The 17529-nt window shown below is 34.5% G+C and overlaps 1 protein-coding gene across 12 annotated transcripts in view; it reads left to right on the top strand.

Annotated features, from left to right (window-relative positions):
• The first annotated feature begins 258 nt into the window (after positions 1 to 258).
• Positions 259 to 17529, top strand: part of LOC121410720 (bromodomain adjacent to zinc finger domain protein 2B-like) — a 93214-nt gene continuing 75943 nt past the window's right edge. For 4 of the 12 annotated variants that reach the window (XM_041602989.1, XM_041602983.1, XM_041602984.1 and 1 more), the window contains exons 1-2: positions 259 to 409; positions 16248 to 16330. In XM_041602989.1, coding sequence (XP_041458923.1) covers positions 402 to 409; positions 16248 to 16330 — 91 coding nt within the window. In that variant the 5' untranslated portion in view covers positions 259 to 401. Of the gene's footprint in view, positions 410 to 755; positions 1210 to 1258; positions 1417 to 7118; positions 7329 to 16247; positions 16331 to 17529 lie in introns of those variants that run through there. The other 8 variants (XM_041602988.1, XM_041602987.1, XM_041602982.1 and 5 more) reach the window with 5 other exon arrangements.

Genomic DNA, 17529 nt, shown 5'->3' with positions numbered 1-17529 from the left:
TATATTTCTCATAACAGATTTTCAAATATAGCGCGAAAGGCACGAACGTCTGAAATATCAAATTAATTACGGGGGGGGGGGGGGCGTAATTTGTGCTCAAAACGACGAAAATAATGCACCCCATTGTCAGAGAACGCGCCACGCCATGTAATGCCTGACACATGCTCTCAATACGTCCACAAATTTTCATTCATGCCGATTTTTTTTGTTATTGACTCACGAGCGTGACGTCACGCACATCCTACAAACCCACATGTAGTAGACAAAATATAATTCACTGCGAGAAATCCCCAATTCCTCGGATAGCCAACCCCACTCAACTGGTCCCCGAATTCATTGGAGTTATATTGGAATAAATACTAAGGAAACCAAAGGGTTAACCTTTGGTATTATCAGGCTTCATGAATGAGTGAGTAAAATAAAGATATTAATTCAATATATTGTTTTATTTCAATCTAAAATATTTGACTTTTTTGTTCCTCGCGACTTGACAGTCCTCTCGCGAATGATCGCAAGATTACTTTGTTCTGAATACCCCGGTGATTATATCACTAAAATCCCTCACAGTAGGTGGATCAAACACATTGATGGCTTTATATCATGACAATAAATCTAAATAAAGATAAACAAAACATATTTCAACATTTACACAAGTTCAATGATAGACTATGATGGAATAATAGCGTATAATTTGCTGCTAAATTGGTTCAATTCTAATTGTAATATCCGAATGTGTATACTTCTTATACAAAGAAATCTCGGGGTCATTATATCAATGTATTCTCCGTTTAATAGAACCCCCGATTTCGTCGCATCATTTGCTAACGTTCTTGAGGTTTTGTGTGAAATATTTGGACATTTTAAACAAAAAAACACCATGATATACCAACTGTACTAGTGCCTAGATGATTGCGTAACTCTGGAGCCGTGATTTGGGTCGAATGTTGTGAAATTTGGACGTAAGTTTACCAAATTTTTCGTCAAGCCGCGGGGTGCGAAGCCGTCATGTTACGCGCAGCTGCCGTGTAGCTGTAGACGACTCATGCATAAATTGACTCCTCATATATCCTTTTACCTATTTATACGAAACAACAAGGGCAAACAAAAAAAATGGTGTCCGTTTCTTATACAAAATCGTTGCTCGATTTGTGACTGGATTTGACAGAATTTATCCCAAGTTTCCATCCATTCACTTCTCCACAGGCCCAGGTAAGTAACATACGAGTGTGTATGGGACACATCAATACACATTCAATCGGATTTATCTGTGTTTTCGTTGCATTTCCTTACGGCTTTATCTGACCTTCCAATATGTCGAGCTGGTGGAAATCTTTCGTTCTTTTATTAGAAAACAACCACAGGGATCTCTTTATTCTAAATTGCTATATCGACTGGCGTTTTCACCTACGATTTACGGTAAGATTTCATCCAAAAAAATTCGGAATTATCACACATCGTGTCCGCATTGACCCCGAACACACGTGTGTGTGTTCACTGGGGGCTATCAGTGGTCAATTTGTACGAATTTCGGCCAAATTTTCATACTTGTTTGTCGGCGTTTCGGATCGTTCTAATTTATTACTGCTGTACTTGTTAAAATATGAAAGGTCGTTACACACTGGGTGTGGATTCACTATCGTTCGTCTGCCATCTTTATTCCCCTTCAATTGGCGATGATTTACTTGGCCGTTCTAATCGCATTGAGAAAATGTTCTGCTCAATGTTGTGAATTGCTTGCGCATTGCACATAGTGCAGTGTCTTTGTCAAATGGGATTTGGGGGTCATTTTCGCAGCATCTTTCTACCGACTTCATCAATTTCACTTTCTTAAGTGACAGATGCCTTGAGCAGTTGTTGAAACGATTACCCAATTGCATTTGGCTTTGTTCTCAACACTTAGGCCTACCCAAGTAAAATGGTGGAATTGTATTTTTGCCCCTGATCTTCATGATCTTCTCTTCCATTCCAGATAAAAAAAAACTTGGAGAACCTAAGTTAGATCTAGATCTATAAAGTCCAAGACATCCCATTCCCAGGATAGTTTGTCCATTGCCTTCCTTTTTTTTTCTCGAAAATGTGACAATTTTAAGTCCTCAATTAACTCAAAAGTTTTGCCTTGACTTGTCTAGCTTACCCCCCCCCCATTTATCTAGACTTAGAATGTTATGAACAATAGGCCTATAAATATCATTAATGATATGAACATGGACCAGTCTATATAATGATGATAAATTATAGGAACAGTTCTTGTTGACTATTTCATGATGCAATTTTGATAAGATTTTTGTGTGTTCTCATGGAATTGTTTGCTGTCTACAATACCCCTGCCACCTCTCCCCACCAACATAAGTAGCACATCTAATTTTGTCTGAAGGAGTGCAGCTATAGACATTCTACTTTGATCGATGAACAGGCTTCATCCTACAACATCGTTAGAGTAAACTAAGATTAGATCCATTTGCTATTACTTCACAATCTTGACAATATACAATTCCTTGTGAGGCTACCATGAGGTCAAAACATGACAGGACCTCATAGGCGACAATAGCGCATATATACGGTGTGCTGCATTTGTAGAAAGTTGGCACCTGCGGTAACACAAATGCACACAAATATGGGGACAGCGGAGTGAATTGTCTAATGATTTTTTTTGCTTATAGTTATGGACTTTTTTTTAGTGAAATAAATTATTGTTTATTGCAGTAATATCACAAATGATATCTTAAGTTTAAATTTTGATTAAATGTCTCTGGATTTTGCACAATGGTTCTTAAAATTCTGGCTACTCTCAGTACTCTGACAGCCTTTTTTTCAACATTATTGTGGTCCCATTGCCCCATAGAGTGCCATATATTCTGATGGTAGTGCTACTTCTAGGTTCTTAAAAAAAATTATAGCCTTTTGAATTGGATTTCACACATACTTGATTTATAAAAAATTCATTAAAAAAAATGAAATTGTTGACCATATCTACTCCCAGTTCCATAAGTTTGAATCTTTATTGACACCAAGAGTTTACAAATGACACTTCTAGGTTTTGAAATACATAAAAGATAAAAACACTTGTTTTTGTTTAATTTGAAATTGATAAACCCTAACGTGAAGTTTGTTTAGTATTGGCATGGCCCATTATGATAAGGGGAAAATTCAAAATGTCTGTTTGAAATCCATTCAATCTTCATAGTGCCCATGTATCAGATTCTACTGAAATTCTACTGAAAAAAAAACTTATATAGCTATTAAGCCGGCCTATGACCTGTTTTTTGTGGGATTTCATTGCTCAGTTGTATGTTATCAAAGTTGATTAAGAATTCCCCACCACAAGTATAAAGTAGGTATGTTTGTGGGAGTAATTTAGTTTTTACAGACGTTGATCAATCAGTTATTATACATGTAATTATTTTTTATTGACGTCTGCAACTGACCTTTAACGTCATCATCCAAAAGTTATGATTTAGGAATCACTGCAGAAAAGAGTACAAGTCATGTTTAAATGCAACTCTAGAATTGTGTGTGTTTCAATGGTTGAAAATCAAGTTGCATTTGATATTTGGAATTGTGTTTGATCACAACTCTTTCTGGAACTGGCCTGAGACTCGAACCTCTACTTCTGCATCAGTTGTAACTTCAATATGAAGCTTGGATTGCAGATGCATGCCACAATGAAAATGAAGCAAGTAGTCGATTCATAAGATTCTCCTTCAAGCTTTGTACTCAAGAATTATATAACATTCCAATACTGTGTGTAGTGGCTATTGTCCCCTGTTGTACCCAAAATGCAAGCTGCCAAAGTACATATTTAATACATTTTACACCTGGGTGGGAGGAAGCAATTGTAAACAAGGGTCTTGCCAAGGGACATTGTTGCTATAGTTGGATTTGAACCCAGGACCTTAAGGCTTATGGTTGAATCTAAAACAACAATACCTCTACTGATGCAATTAGTGATATGTGTACTGGGCCATGCATCTTGAACTTGCCCCATTTGTGTTACGTCGCCCAAATCTAATGATAGCGCATCTATGATCTATCAGTATAAAATGGTCATAACTTTGAAAATATTCACCCTATCCATACAAAAGTGTACATTTTCTGATAGGAAATTTCCTTTCAAATGATATGTAACTTAAGGGGATTGCAATAATTTCATCAAGGTAATTTTGATATTCAAATTCATGTTAATTTCAAATATTGAAAACTAACGTTAAAAAAAAGAGGTTTTACCTTAAATTTCTAATGAATCATAATGAATTAATATTTGTATGATATGTGTAGAGGTGTATTATTATACCTGAAATATTTAGCTGTAAAATGAGACCAATTCAAAGGCCCTTGGAAACCAAACAACAATGTCATAGAGTTGAATGTCATATGTACCGCTTTCATGACCCCACAACAACCCTTGTTTTATTTATTTTATTGAGCAAAATTACTATATGCATACAAATGTAAGCACTATCACCCCTAATACAACTTATACTCAGCTTTCAAATGACACCAATTTCATAATAATGTGTGTCCATTAAGCAAAAAATCATGTCATAAATTGTTCCTATGCGAGAATTTAAATTGTGTTTTTATGTTGAATTTTTAGTTTTTTAAAACTAATTATTGCTAAGTAAATTTACTTACCGATGATGGAAATAAAATCTTAATGAGTGTTGTATTATTATACTACTCACTTCAAGATTTAAAATGAGACCAAAATTCGGTCTCTGGCCCTCTGTATACCAAAGTTATTCATTTTAAAATCTGAAATGTGCCTTTCCCCATAAACTTTGTGTGTACCTCTTTCCTCCTCCTCTCCCCCCCCCATACCCTCTCCACTTTTCGTTCTATCATTCGTGGTGTTGGAAATATGCATGGTATTTTATATATTTAGCTTTACAATTATTCCAATTTCATGACAATATCTCTCCGTTCAACTGAGATATTGAAACTGAATGAAAATTGAACAAAACCACCATTTTGTGGGACAAGTTCAAGATGCATGGCCACCATATGCCTTTCAACTTTCACCAAGAAATGTCTAATTAACCGATTCATTGGTGTTTATATTCTATAGAACAAGGGAAAGAAGAAGGAAAGGTAGGAAGAAAGATATTTAAGAACAATTGAATTTAAAAGATACCAGGTTATAAAAAAAGATATGGAGGAAGAAAGCAAACATGCAAGATGCAAGGGTGGAAAGAAGGAAAAGAGGAAGCAAAGGGGGAAAAGAAATGAAAAGAGAAGAAATTTCAAATCAGATGCGTATGTTTCACATCATTTTCTGATCCTGACAATGACAGACAAACATTGAGCATCAGATGTTTCTTCCTCTTCTGTGAATTACCAGAAATACCCCTTTTGTTTTTTCTTTTGCTTTTATGATTTATCTTGACATATTATAATTACATGAAATTTGAGTTTTCAAATCTGGGTCGGTGAGTGTTGTGAATGGCATTTAAACTACATGTACATTTTGTGAGAATGGTGGAGAAATTCAGTTCATGAATGGGAACCCAGCTGTTTCCCCCAGTGCAAAGGGTATGCTCTTCTTTCCCTCGTGATCATTCACATTCATATAGAGTGTCTACTGGATACGTTTTATTATGGAAATCTTACACAGACTAGATTTCCTTTTTTCCACTGCAGGAGTCTGCAAATAACATGTAATTTGATTGGATTCTGCTGAAAGTCATGGCTACAGTATGTCAATTTGGGAGGGAAGGTCGAGGAAATTTGCAAAGAGACAGCTCAAATGCATTGATCCCTATCCTGCACAGACTCTAGAAAGTTGATATTTTATTTATTGAAAAAGATGGGCAAAAATGTAGCTACTTTGTATGTACAGATTATTTTATTATATCATATTGATTATGTAATGTGTGCATTTTAAACTGCAGGTTTTTGTTCTTAAATTGCTTCATTACATTAAGCACTACATGTAATTGTGTGATAGCGATGTGTTGTCACCTCATATAATGCAGAACTTATGCATGAAAACATTAAAGGCAACACTGTTTTCAGTTGCTTAGAGTTGCTTACTCTTGTGGAATATATTGTGAATGCTCAGTTTGGTTCAGCTCAGTTTAATTTATTTTCTCAGCTTCAAAATGATACAATATGTAATTATGTACAGTAATAATAATATTAGAGAAAATCGGAAACCACAGAAGAGTAAAAAGAAAAATCGTGAGTAGTACCTATTTAACCAGAAACCTACATGTAGTATCAAACCAGTACATGCTATATTTATTGCTCTTCATGATTTACGTGTAGCATAGAACAATCATTAAAAGGGTTTTAAAATAAGATTTGCAAAGCAATAGGGCATGTGGAATTGGATGGAGATTGCATTTTTGGCCTTGTCTGTACACCCAGATATTCATCTTATGAAATCCTTATGTATTCACTTTGTACTCTTATAAAACATTTTTGTAGCTTTACTACTCTTGTTAAATTTCATGATGATATGTCTTTCCTACTGTTTTGATCTTTGTAATGCGTTGAAGGAATACATGTACAATAATACCCATATATTGCATAACTACATGTACAGTATCTCCCCCTGAAATTGATCATGATTAATACTTGGAAGAAACCTGATATGCAACTTGTAAATGTTTATACCTAAAAAGAAGTAAAACATTTGAAAACAAAAGTGCTTGTATGATACCAGCAGATTTTATAATGAGTGCTTAGTTCTTCCCCTCAGAAGATGTTGACAAAGATAAAAAGCCCAATCCATAATCTGCAGAAAAACAAGATATATGCACACAGTTTAACTTGAATACCTTTTTAGTAATTTCAATATCCTGCCTCGGTTTCAGTTTCTAATTATTTTCCACCATGGGAAGTATAGCTTGTAGAAGGAGACAGAGTTAAAGAAAAAGTAGAAATAATACTGCACTTCCCTTTTATAGCCAGCATGTATGAAAGACATATGTCAGAATTCATTGGGCGTGCGAGAGAAAAGCAAGCAGTCTCAATTACCGCTGAATGGAATATTTTATGACCAGGTGAAAAAAACATGCAGAAAATTATTCTTGTTCAAGCTCTCTCTTTCCCAGCCCACAGTCTCACTCAAATATGAATAGATAAGCCAACATTTTGATGTGCATTCTTACGTTGTCGTGTGCGTTTTCTCCTGGAGTAGCTGTGATTATAATAAGCCATGACAATTGCTTTTCACTTTTAACCTCCATGGGTTGTGTTATTTCATGAGTGCATAACAACGTTCATTGCACAATTTCTTTTTTCAATATTGCCTATGGATACTCTTTTGCTTGACTTGACCTGACTAGCGTGTTCAATCATTTCTTCGCCATTATTCAGCAAGGAATGTGAGTATGCTTTTGATAATGATTTAACTACTGTATGACTGTTTATGAGTCAGTGTACATGATACGAAGATAGAGTTTCCGCTTTGTGGCATTAACAATTTTTCTTATATGACTGTAATGCATTGGATGATATATGTACAGTAGCTTTATATAGTGTTTAATGTTTTTGTGTATGTAATTCCACAGTGAAAGGTTGATACATGTAGTTATGTGTGAATTCATTTCCACAAGATCTTTTGAAGGGGTTTATTCTAGACGATTGTTTATGGAGAAGAAACTTATTACAGGAATTTTTAACTTCATATGTTTGAAAATATGAGTAGCTCTTTTGGGTAGATACTGTTTGAAATGTTGCACCCTACACAGTATACATGTACATGTAGGCCTACTTGTAGAACATTTCCAGAGTTATTGTAGTGTCTTTATGCATCTCCCTGGCTCCCCCTGTAGTGTAAGCTTATAGAAGTGACTGAAAGAGATGGAGGGACTGACAGTAAAGTCTACCCACATGTTGAATGGACAAGTCCTGAAACTATAGACCAATGGGAGCAGAGACTGAGCCTAGGCTATTGTGTTAGTGTATTTCTTTGCTTAGGAGTTAGGATTGTACATGAAACCTGGGTTTTATATTCTGTATGGGTTAGGGTTAAAACTATAACTTGCAGTATTCCATGTGCATTCCTATTCAAAGAAAATACATAAATTTATGATCTGTACTGTAGGCCTACTGATGACATTAACACAAACAGGTACACGTACTATGAGGGTAGTGATGTGGCTATTTTGACTCTTTTATACTGTACTACAGTGTAGTTGCTTTTTTGTGGTAAGAATCATAGAATTATATGTGTTGTGGGCTTTCTTTTTTTTAGTCATTCAAGTTATGTAGATAGCGTAACAATCTCGGAAGTCTAAAGTGAATAGCAAATGGAAGAATTATGAATTTGTGAAATCTATTTTTGCAAGTAGTGTTCTGTTTTGGTTTCATGGGCTTGCTAGCATATGGACATAATATTTCAAGCTGACTGTTCATTTTGGATTTAACTTTAAGTATTACAAAATGAGTATGTGAATATTTACCGGTATGTCAAATAATGATATAGGCCTATATACATGTATATGTATTTAGTGTGCAGTAACATTGGAGGGTGAAAGGATTAAGGATAAGATTTGATTAGAATCGATGTAAATGACATGGGGGTGTAGGTGGAGATTGCTGTAGTGAAGCAATTGGATGCATTCAGGGGATGAGAAGACAAGGATTTGTGTGCTCAGATATCAGTCAAGTGAAGCGGAGAAAATACGCTGATGAATTATTACCAGAGCTCTCTCTGTTGAATGATATAAACATGCACTGGTGCGATTGGGGAGCCTGTTTTATTGTGCATTGTGTATTTGATAATGTATAAAGCAAATTGGACTCGTCTATCGCTCTCTCCTAATTATGAACGTGTAGGGTATGGACAGATATATCTCATTATGCGCAAACTTACTGCATTCTGCCTATTATGTAAACATCAATTGGCATTCTTCTCAGGCTGTGGCTGCTTGCAGCATATTTCATGAATTACTTATTGCGGAAAAGGAGAGGGGTTATGGATTTGATGTATTTTTTTGTGATCAAGGCTTCATAGATAATGCGTGCATAGAACTCTGTTTTTTCTTGAATAACACCTGACCCCTAAGGCTCACAAAAATGGACTTGTATGGGGAATTTAGGGAATTATGTTTTGCTGCTGATTAAATTTAGAAGATTCAAAGCTGTATTCTAATATATAAAACCTTTTGTGTAGGTGATACTATATATGTAGAACTAAGGCCAGGGCTTGTTGTGTTCTTAATTGGCTACTGTGAGTGTTATAATGGAGCTAATAAATTGGCTACAGTGTACATGTAGGTCTTTATCATATTTCTTCAATGTGCTTTATCAAGAGGCTAATTTTATGACCCTTTCTAATTTAGTGTTGACTTCTTGTTTTTGATCTTAACGGTTATTGACCAGATGTTTGATTATTGATAGGGTTGTTATTTTAATCCCTAGAGAGTACATGTACAGATGTGTCTAAAATATGGGAGAAATGGTGGCAAACATGTATTAAAACAATCTGTATTTCATCTTCATGTAGCCCTAGACACATAATAAAGGACAATGAAGCTTATTCACAAACAGTGCTTACTAATCATGCATTGTTGCATATTATTTGACTGTTAGACTCGTAGATTACATCTATTGAGTCAAATCTACGGAAAATAAATATGTAGCAACTGTGCCAAATAATCATTGAACAACAAAGAAGTTATTGAATTAATTCTGCGCTCGCTTTTTTCATTGAATAAATTTACTGTTTCCTCCCTTGCTCTGCTGTGTAATCATTTATGCCTAAAGCTTCGTCTACAGGGTGCATGGCAAAGCAAAGCAAATTTTTGGGCTGCAGCATTTTAACTCCCATTTATTTTAACATTGAAAGCAAGACACACACACGGAATAACACACCATAGTAGGGTCTGTAAAGGGCAAAGTGGACTATTACATCCTACAAGATATAAGCTTTCCAGAATGTCTGTAATTTATATTCGCAAGGTTACCCCTTTGTGCTGTGTGTTCAAATCTCGACTCTAGCTCCATGTTTATTTTATGTGACCTCTCTGATCCCACATATACATAGTGCCTTAAAATAAAAACCTTCATTTTGTTCCTCAATGTTCCAAACCTTCCCCTTTTCATGTGATAATATTAGTTCTATGAGTGGTTGAATTTTAACATATCTGGAGTTTAAAGAGAAATGCCAGTAGTTGCAGTATTCTGATTTCATGAGAAAGTCTGTAAAACAAGGCTTTCATGTAATTGTCAGTATATCATCGAGGATCTAGATCTGGTTCAGTTACATAAACTAAACTTTGTGAAATCTTGAAATCTACGCTGAAAAATGTTTACACTGAAGATCACCAACACAGATAGGCACACGTGGGACAGTGTATTATTATTGCTGGAATAAAAACCCGACGGAAGTGACCGAATCCGCGCTTATTTTGCTTATTTCTCAGCAATTACACAATTTCTCCCAGAATTCTTTGGCACATATTTTTTATTCATACAAACAGACACTTGGGTGGTCATATTAGATTCTGTAAAAAGTCATTTTGAGATCGTTACCAGAACTGGAATTTATCTTTAATGTAGGAATGGTTGTTTTGTTATTTGGCTCAATACTCACTGAGCAGTTGTAGTAAATACTTGATCGAGCTTTACTGTTTGTCTAATTTAGGGAAAGTGCTTTTAAATGGAAATGACTTGCATTGCAGATCATCATGAATTGACCTTTTTTGAAGGGAGGATTATATTTGATCGTTAGTCATTTAAGTATGGGTGTAAGTTGTTTTCTTAAATTCCTTGCATCATGGGTATTAAAAATAATGTGTGGTATTTCTTAAAATCAAAATATAGGCCTACATGTTTTGGGGTTATTGGAACAATACTATAACTTGAAAGTTTGTTTAAGCTGAAAGAACTACACTGTACATTTAGCAAGCTATACAAAAGATAGAGAGTTAAAAGAAAAGCTTAATATCCAGTCAGCGGTCATATTACAAGTATTATGTCGGCCTACATGTATGCGTATAGTGTGACATTGTTGATATTGGAAAACTGTTTTCATAATTTGGATCTACCGAGTAAAGTTATGAAAAAATGATATTGTTGGTCTATGAATCATGGATAACAATGCACACAAATAGGTTGCCATTATTCTGGAGTGCAATTTAAACAGATTTAGTTCACAATACATGTAGGATGATATAGTAATTGGTAATATGGCAAACATATGGCAAACATTTCAAATTATTTTGTACCCAAGTTTTAAACACTTATTTACTACAGTACACTGCCCCCCTTTTAAGCTTTACTAGAGGGATACCAATATTTATCACTTTGCAAGCTGTATTTTTTGATGAATAAAAAACCTATTATTTTCAGAACTGCAAAACCTCCAGGTGGTGTGCAATGATATTGCATGATGATTCATTTGTTTTTTTCCCTTCATTCTTTTGCCCTCTTACACATCATCTTTGTCTATGTGTGAAGTTGAATCAAGAGTTTTCTTTCTTGGGTAAGATTGATTGCACGATGATGATTGTAGCCGGTAATATGCCTTAGTTACAATACAAGCATTTCCTATCATGAGTCATCCAGCCCCTTGCTTCTCTGTATAGGGTTTGTCTTAACACTGTAAAAGAAAAAAAAATGTCTACAAGTAACTTATGCAGTGTCACATACAATTTTAATTTGTTTGCAAATTCCAAGCTCGCGGGGATTATGTCGGCTTACTGCACACTCATACACATCACATGAAGTGTACTGAGAAAAATACTTCACTGTATATCGCACTTAAAGCCTTATAGGTTTGCCTCGCTTGGATAATGTATAGCTGCACATATCTTGAAAAGTTCACGTTTGTCAAATAACATTTTTCCTTGTAGTATAAACTTCTTGATTTCAGTGTGCTTTCATGCTCATAACTGTGTCAAATATGTTGATACATGTAGGTCCATTGATTTTTTTTCCCACACTACCCTCTATTATATCTTCAACCTGAATACTTTGTAATTTTGGTTCAAGAGCTTTTTGAATGGATTTTTTAAACTGGAAAATTTGTTTATAAAGATCTTTCATGTCAAACAATAGAGTTTGGTGATGTGACTGCTCTCTTCAAATTTAATTTTTCATTTTATTTTTTTACCAGATATAATGACAAATTTGATTTATCTATTGGACCTCAAGCTGCATACATGTAGATTCTGTCTGTTGACTTTAGCTGTAGCTTTTTGAAAATCTAATTCATAAAGAATTGATCAAAGTTCAAGTTTATAACAATCCTTATTCCATTCAAAATGTATTTTCTTCAGATTATTACATGTACATGTAGAATAGGATTCAAGATTCTATATTATTTTTCTGTACTACATAGAGTTGTAAATTAATGGACTTTTCTGCTTTTGTGTTAACTCATACGCCTATCGGAGCAAACTATTGACATCACTAGTTTCTATCAAAAGATGGATTGTAGTACTTTCAAATTATGAAGGTCTTTACAATGCAAAGAATGGGATTTGTGTCTCTAGCCACAACATTATCACAAGATCTGTGGGTAATGCTCCAGAAATTAGATTATTGTAGTCTGGGAAAAGTTGGATCAATATTAGATCTATTTGACTGAAATATGGGCTGAAGAATGAATGAATGCTAACCTAATACATTTTTTTTTCTGTGTATTACTGAACATGCACTTGACAGCTGCATCTTTGGCATGTATGAAATAGGAGAGGAGGGGGAGAGAATTATTCAAGTTTCTTTGTGCTAAGTGGTGTAGTTTAACCCTGGATGTAGATAGAGAGGTGTAGGACAACCTCATATACCATAGAGGACTGTTGAATATGGGAACAAAGGAACATGGCTTGGTAGTAGTGGTGACCTATACTCCACAATCATGAGTTCATTTCAGTTCACCACCCCATCTGATCATGGTTTCAATTTGCATGACACATTAGCAGAAAGAGAAATCCAACAATCTGATTCAAATAGGTTTGTCTTCCATAAAACAAGTGAGATCAGCTTAGAGAACCCCTTGTGCTTTTTTGTTTCCTGACAGAGATTGTATTGGAAGTAAAAAGAGCTTAATTCTTTTGATGTTTCAGAGCTATTATAGTGTACAAATGCAATCCTCTATCTCAATCGATACATGAAAATGTTTCCTGTTCACTCTTATAACACGCAAGAATAGAACAGGAGTGAAGTAAATCTCTGTGTTGTGTATGTATGAGATCAGATAGCTGGGGCAGAGGTGTAGCCATTTTTATTATCTCTCTTCACCGTCTCTATTTTTTTTTCCTGTGTACAATCTACATACAATGTCAAAAATTTGTGTGTGTGTATATGAATACGATCACAGTAGGACATGCATATTATTCGGGAGGCCATCTGACTCATATTATACCGAGTCTTCTCTTTTTGCTATGTAATGAAACTCTTTGTGTGTTTAATGGCATTAGCAGATTTTTCTCCCTCTCTTTCTCTCGTTCTGTTTTTTTTTCCTCTCTTCATCCTCTCCTGTTCTGTGCACCATCAAGGAGAAGAAAAAAAAAATCTTTGGAGCATGCCATATGTGGGCTTCCAATACTGAGCGAGTTGCACATTTGCATAGCTGTGATTGATTCCTGCTCAGAGATTGGACGACATTTTGCTATTAACCTACACCTTATATCCCATGTTGTAGCTGACATCAGATTACTGGTGCTCCACGTCCTAAAGAAATGTGGCTTTATGAAGGCTGTGATGCGATGATGGTGGTGTCAAAGATGAAGCATCTCTTGCTATTGATTGAATAATGTATTAACGATACCTGCGATTAAAATAATCCCATGGGATTCTTGTTAAACTTGAGATAAAGAGTTGATCAATTCTATTCTCTGTTAAACACATACTACAGGTAATGTGGTATTGAACTTACCATCAAATCGAAACTCCACATACCATTCATTTGATTGGTTGTTGAATAAATTCCCTATGAGACATGTAGAAAATTCAATGGCAAAGACACAGTTAAATGGTTTGGTAACTTTGTTGAAACTTGGCCAAATAAATTGTTAAGTTTGGATGTTTGTGTCATGTTATTATGTTCAGATGTGTTTTTGAATAAGTAGGAATATAAAGATAAACTATTGAAATGAATGAACATCATTCATTATTAATACTGCCTACATTGTCCATGTGGATATCAATTCAGGGCAGCATTTCATCAACATTTCTGTCTGACAAGTTGTCAGATCCAACAACTTTCACTGATTTGATTGGCTGAGAAGCACTGTTACTATGGGAACAGTTGGATAAAATAGGACCTGTCAGATGAATTGTCTGTCGGGTCCTTTCATGAAATGCACCCCAGGGGAGTGTTTCATGAAAGGACTTGTCGGACGTTTTATCCGACAAGTCCTGTTTTATCCGACATTTACTATAGTAACAGTGCTTCTCCACCAATCAGAATCCTGGAAAGTTGTCAGATCTGACAACTTGTCAGACAAAAATATTGATGAAATGACCCCTGGGTCTCTATAATATTTTTTACATTTCATGAAGCATATATATATACACTGGAAGGCTGCCTTTGAAAGTTCTAGATTTTTTTTTCTGGGCTTCAATCTATTTCAAACCGTCGCCAATTTAAGTCCATTCAGCTCATACATTACTAAACTTATATTTGATGATAGTGGGTTTTCTCCAGTGCGCATATATACATGTATCTAAATGCAGTGGTTAGGCATCATTGATCATAAACTTTTGATGGCATCTAAGGGTTTCTTTGTATTTTTTATTGTGAAAAATATCTACAGTATCATACTATCAATCTTATCAATTTTTGCCTAATGATGCTGTTTTTTCTGTTGTTTTATGCACAAAATAGACCATTAAAGTAAATTTATTTTAATGACCCATAAAAATTTCAGCAATGGTATTAACTTGTATACATTGTAAATTCCATTAGGACTAGGAGTGCATGTCTATCTTGCCTTTCGTGCACTTGAACACCAGTAATTCAAAGCAGAATTGAATTGCCCCAAGGCATTGCTTACTAAAAGAATAAGCAGTGGTCTATTGATATATTAAATCACTTTTCTACAATTTCTGGATGCTTTGAAATCAGTCAATTCAGATAGATAGGTGATGGACTGATGGTTTGAAAGAAAATAATAGATGATTATAGAATCTAAATTATCCAATTATTGGGGATCTGCTGTACATATGAAGGGAAAGTGCAACTCACATTCATACAAATGCTTCTTTAATTATTTAAGTTGGTACTTGGTAGTATACGTGAACAAAAAACTGAGTGCAGAAGAGCATGAGAAGGCATTGATATTGTTCTTATTTGCAAGGAGGGCAAGACCCTCCGTTTTACTTTCAAATACAAATGTCATATTAGGTTTTTTTTATTTGTTAAATCATGTTCCTTAAGTCTAAGATTATGTTATATATATCTATTATGTTTTGCAGTATTTTCGACCTTATCATGTTATATTTATCATTCTTATGTTGTGAAACGGAAATCAATAAAATCAAATCAACTGTATACATGTAAGAAAATAAAGTTCTGTGGGACAATACTGAAAATAGCATCAAGATCATTTGATTGTCTTTCAGTCTGAATGTTGTTTAATGTTATCCACATCAAGATTGTCTCATAACCATTATTTTGTTTAATTGCCACTTTATAGTCCAATTATGATTTTATCTGATTTCCAGTTAAGTAATGATCATATTGTCCATTACCCACTTGATTTGGTGATGCCACTAACAATATTGCTGTCAGTCATATCAGATGAATTGATAATTTCCTAAAATTGTTTGGCCCTTGAACATGGGGAAAGAATTAAGAAAGTCGCAAGTAGACCAATTAATCATCATTAGAAAAGAAAAGAAAATCCCATGTTGGTATTAAACCAAATGATGTTTGGTTTACTTATATCCAAAATTAGATGATTTAGGAATGAGACAAACCAATCAGAATTGTTTTTTTTTAATTGCATGGCAATAATAAAGTTTTAATATAAAATTTGATCTTTCATATGATACTGAAACATGATGTTTATAGAAAATTTCAAGGGAAACATAAAAACATACATAATTGAAAATGAAAGTAAGTTTAGAGTCAATTTGATGAATGTGGTTTTCTGCAGTCTATTTTCTTTTTAGAATAATAAAATCGCATTGCAATCTGGTTTGAAACATGAGGAACCAGAGCTTGTCTTCCTTCCAATATTAGACAATAATCTGACAAACATTTTTTGCCAATCAGCAATCATAACTGCATATATATTTTATAAGAAATAATTTCTAAATCAATTCGTTTGTTTGCTTTAATATTTCAGTATGGAGCCAGCTGAGAGCTCTGCCCCTAAAAGTCCAGTTGGACTGGGGGCAGGTGGTTTCTTCGATTCTGCACATCTATTTGGTAAGTTAAAACTTAAATTCTTAATTTCACTTTTTTTTAGTCCATGGCAAGTAAGAGTTAAAATCACTAATAAAACAAGTCTCGATTAGCTAGAAAATACAAATACAGGTAATCCCTTTCCAATGTTTTCTTCAGTTATTGGATGAAATAAATCCCATTTTCAGTTCTTAACAATGAATTGCCCACTTTAAATCCAAACTGTTGCTAATGAATAAATAATATAATAAATCTTGAATTATATTCTAATGGATGTACATACATGTTGCTATGTTAGTAACTTATTTAAATAATATTACTTTATATTTGTTATTAACATTTCTAAGAATACTAAATTGGAATAAGATTAAATGCTATTTTATTTCAGATTTGAAAAAGAAAATCATACTGATTTATGAAAAACCCATTTCAAATATGTGACATATCATTTGACAATTCTTTGCATAGATCTCTGTAAGTATTTTCTTCTCCATCACTATATCATATCAAATGCAATGTCATCAATACGTATGCTGATCCTTGAAAATATACTTGTCTGCAATCAACATCGTGGGATGAGTCACTTTCTATCTGGAGCAAATTACAAGGGATCAGAGAAGGAGTAGTTTTGCTTCTATTTTGTTATCAAGGTGATAAGAAGGGGGGGGGGGTACTTTAGCAATGAAAGCATCATAATGTACATACTCTCAATACATTCCATGGAATTTGCAGTTACACCTCTTCATTTTCGTAGTAGAGTATTTTGAAGTCAATCTCAACTTTCCCCCAATTAGGGTCCCATTATACTTTGTATGATGACGATAAATGACTGACAAGCCATAAAATGACTTGATAATAATGATGATAATTCGGACAGTAACAGAATACTTGCAGAGCTTCTGTGAAAAGAGTGATGTTGATGAATTTTGTATGATCTGTATGTTGAAATATTTCAAGAAGGAACAAAGGAGCGAATCAGTGTCAATACACAATTGTTTTTCCCAGAATGAATTCCTGAATCATTACTGATGATAATCGCAACCCTTTTTCCTGCCTCCTCCCCTCCCGTATCATTATAAGCTATCAAGTGCAAAGGGTAGCTCATTCCAATCCAATCCTATTTCTCTGTCAGCTTTTATCTCTTTGTTGAAAGCTAAATGGCATTATGCGGAGCAACGTGTGACGCAAACCTTTGCATAGCAATAGCAATCGAAATGTCAAAG

This window comes from Lytechinus variegatus, chromosome 3, assembly GCF_018143015.1.
Source record: "Lytechinus variegatus isolate NC3 chromosome 3, Lvar_3.0, whole genome shotgun sequence".
Lineage (NCBI taxonomy): Eukaryota > Metazoa > Echinodermata > Echinoidea > Temnopleuroida > Toxopneustidae > Lytechinus > Lytechinus variegatus.
The sequence above is the reverse complement of the archived record's forward strand: the minus strand, read 5'-3'. Positions and strand labels throughout refer to the sequence as shown.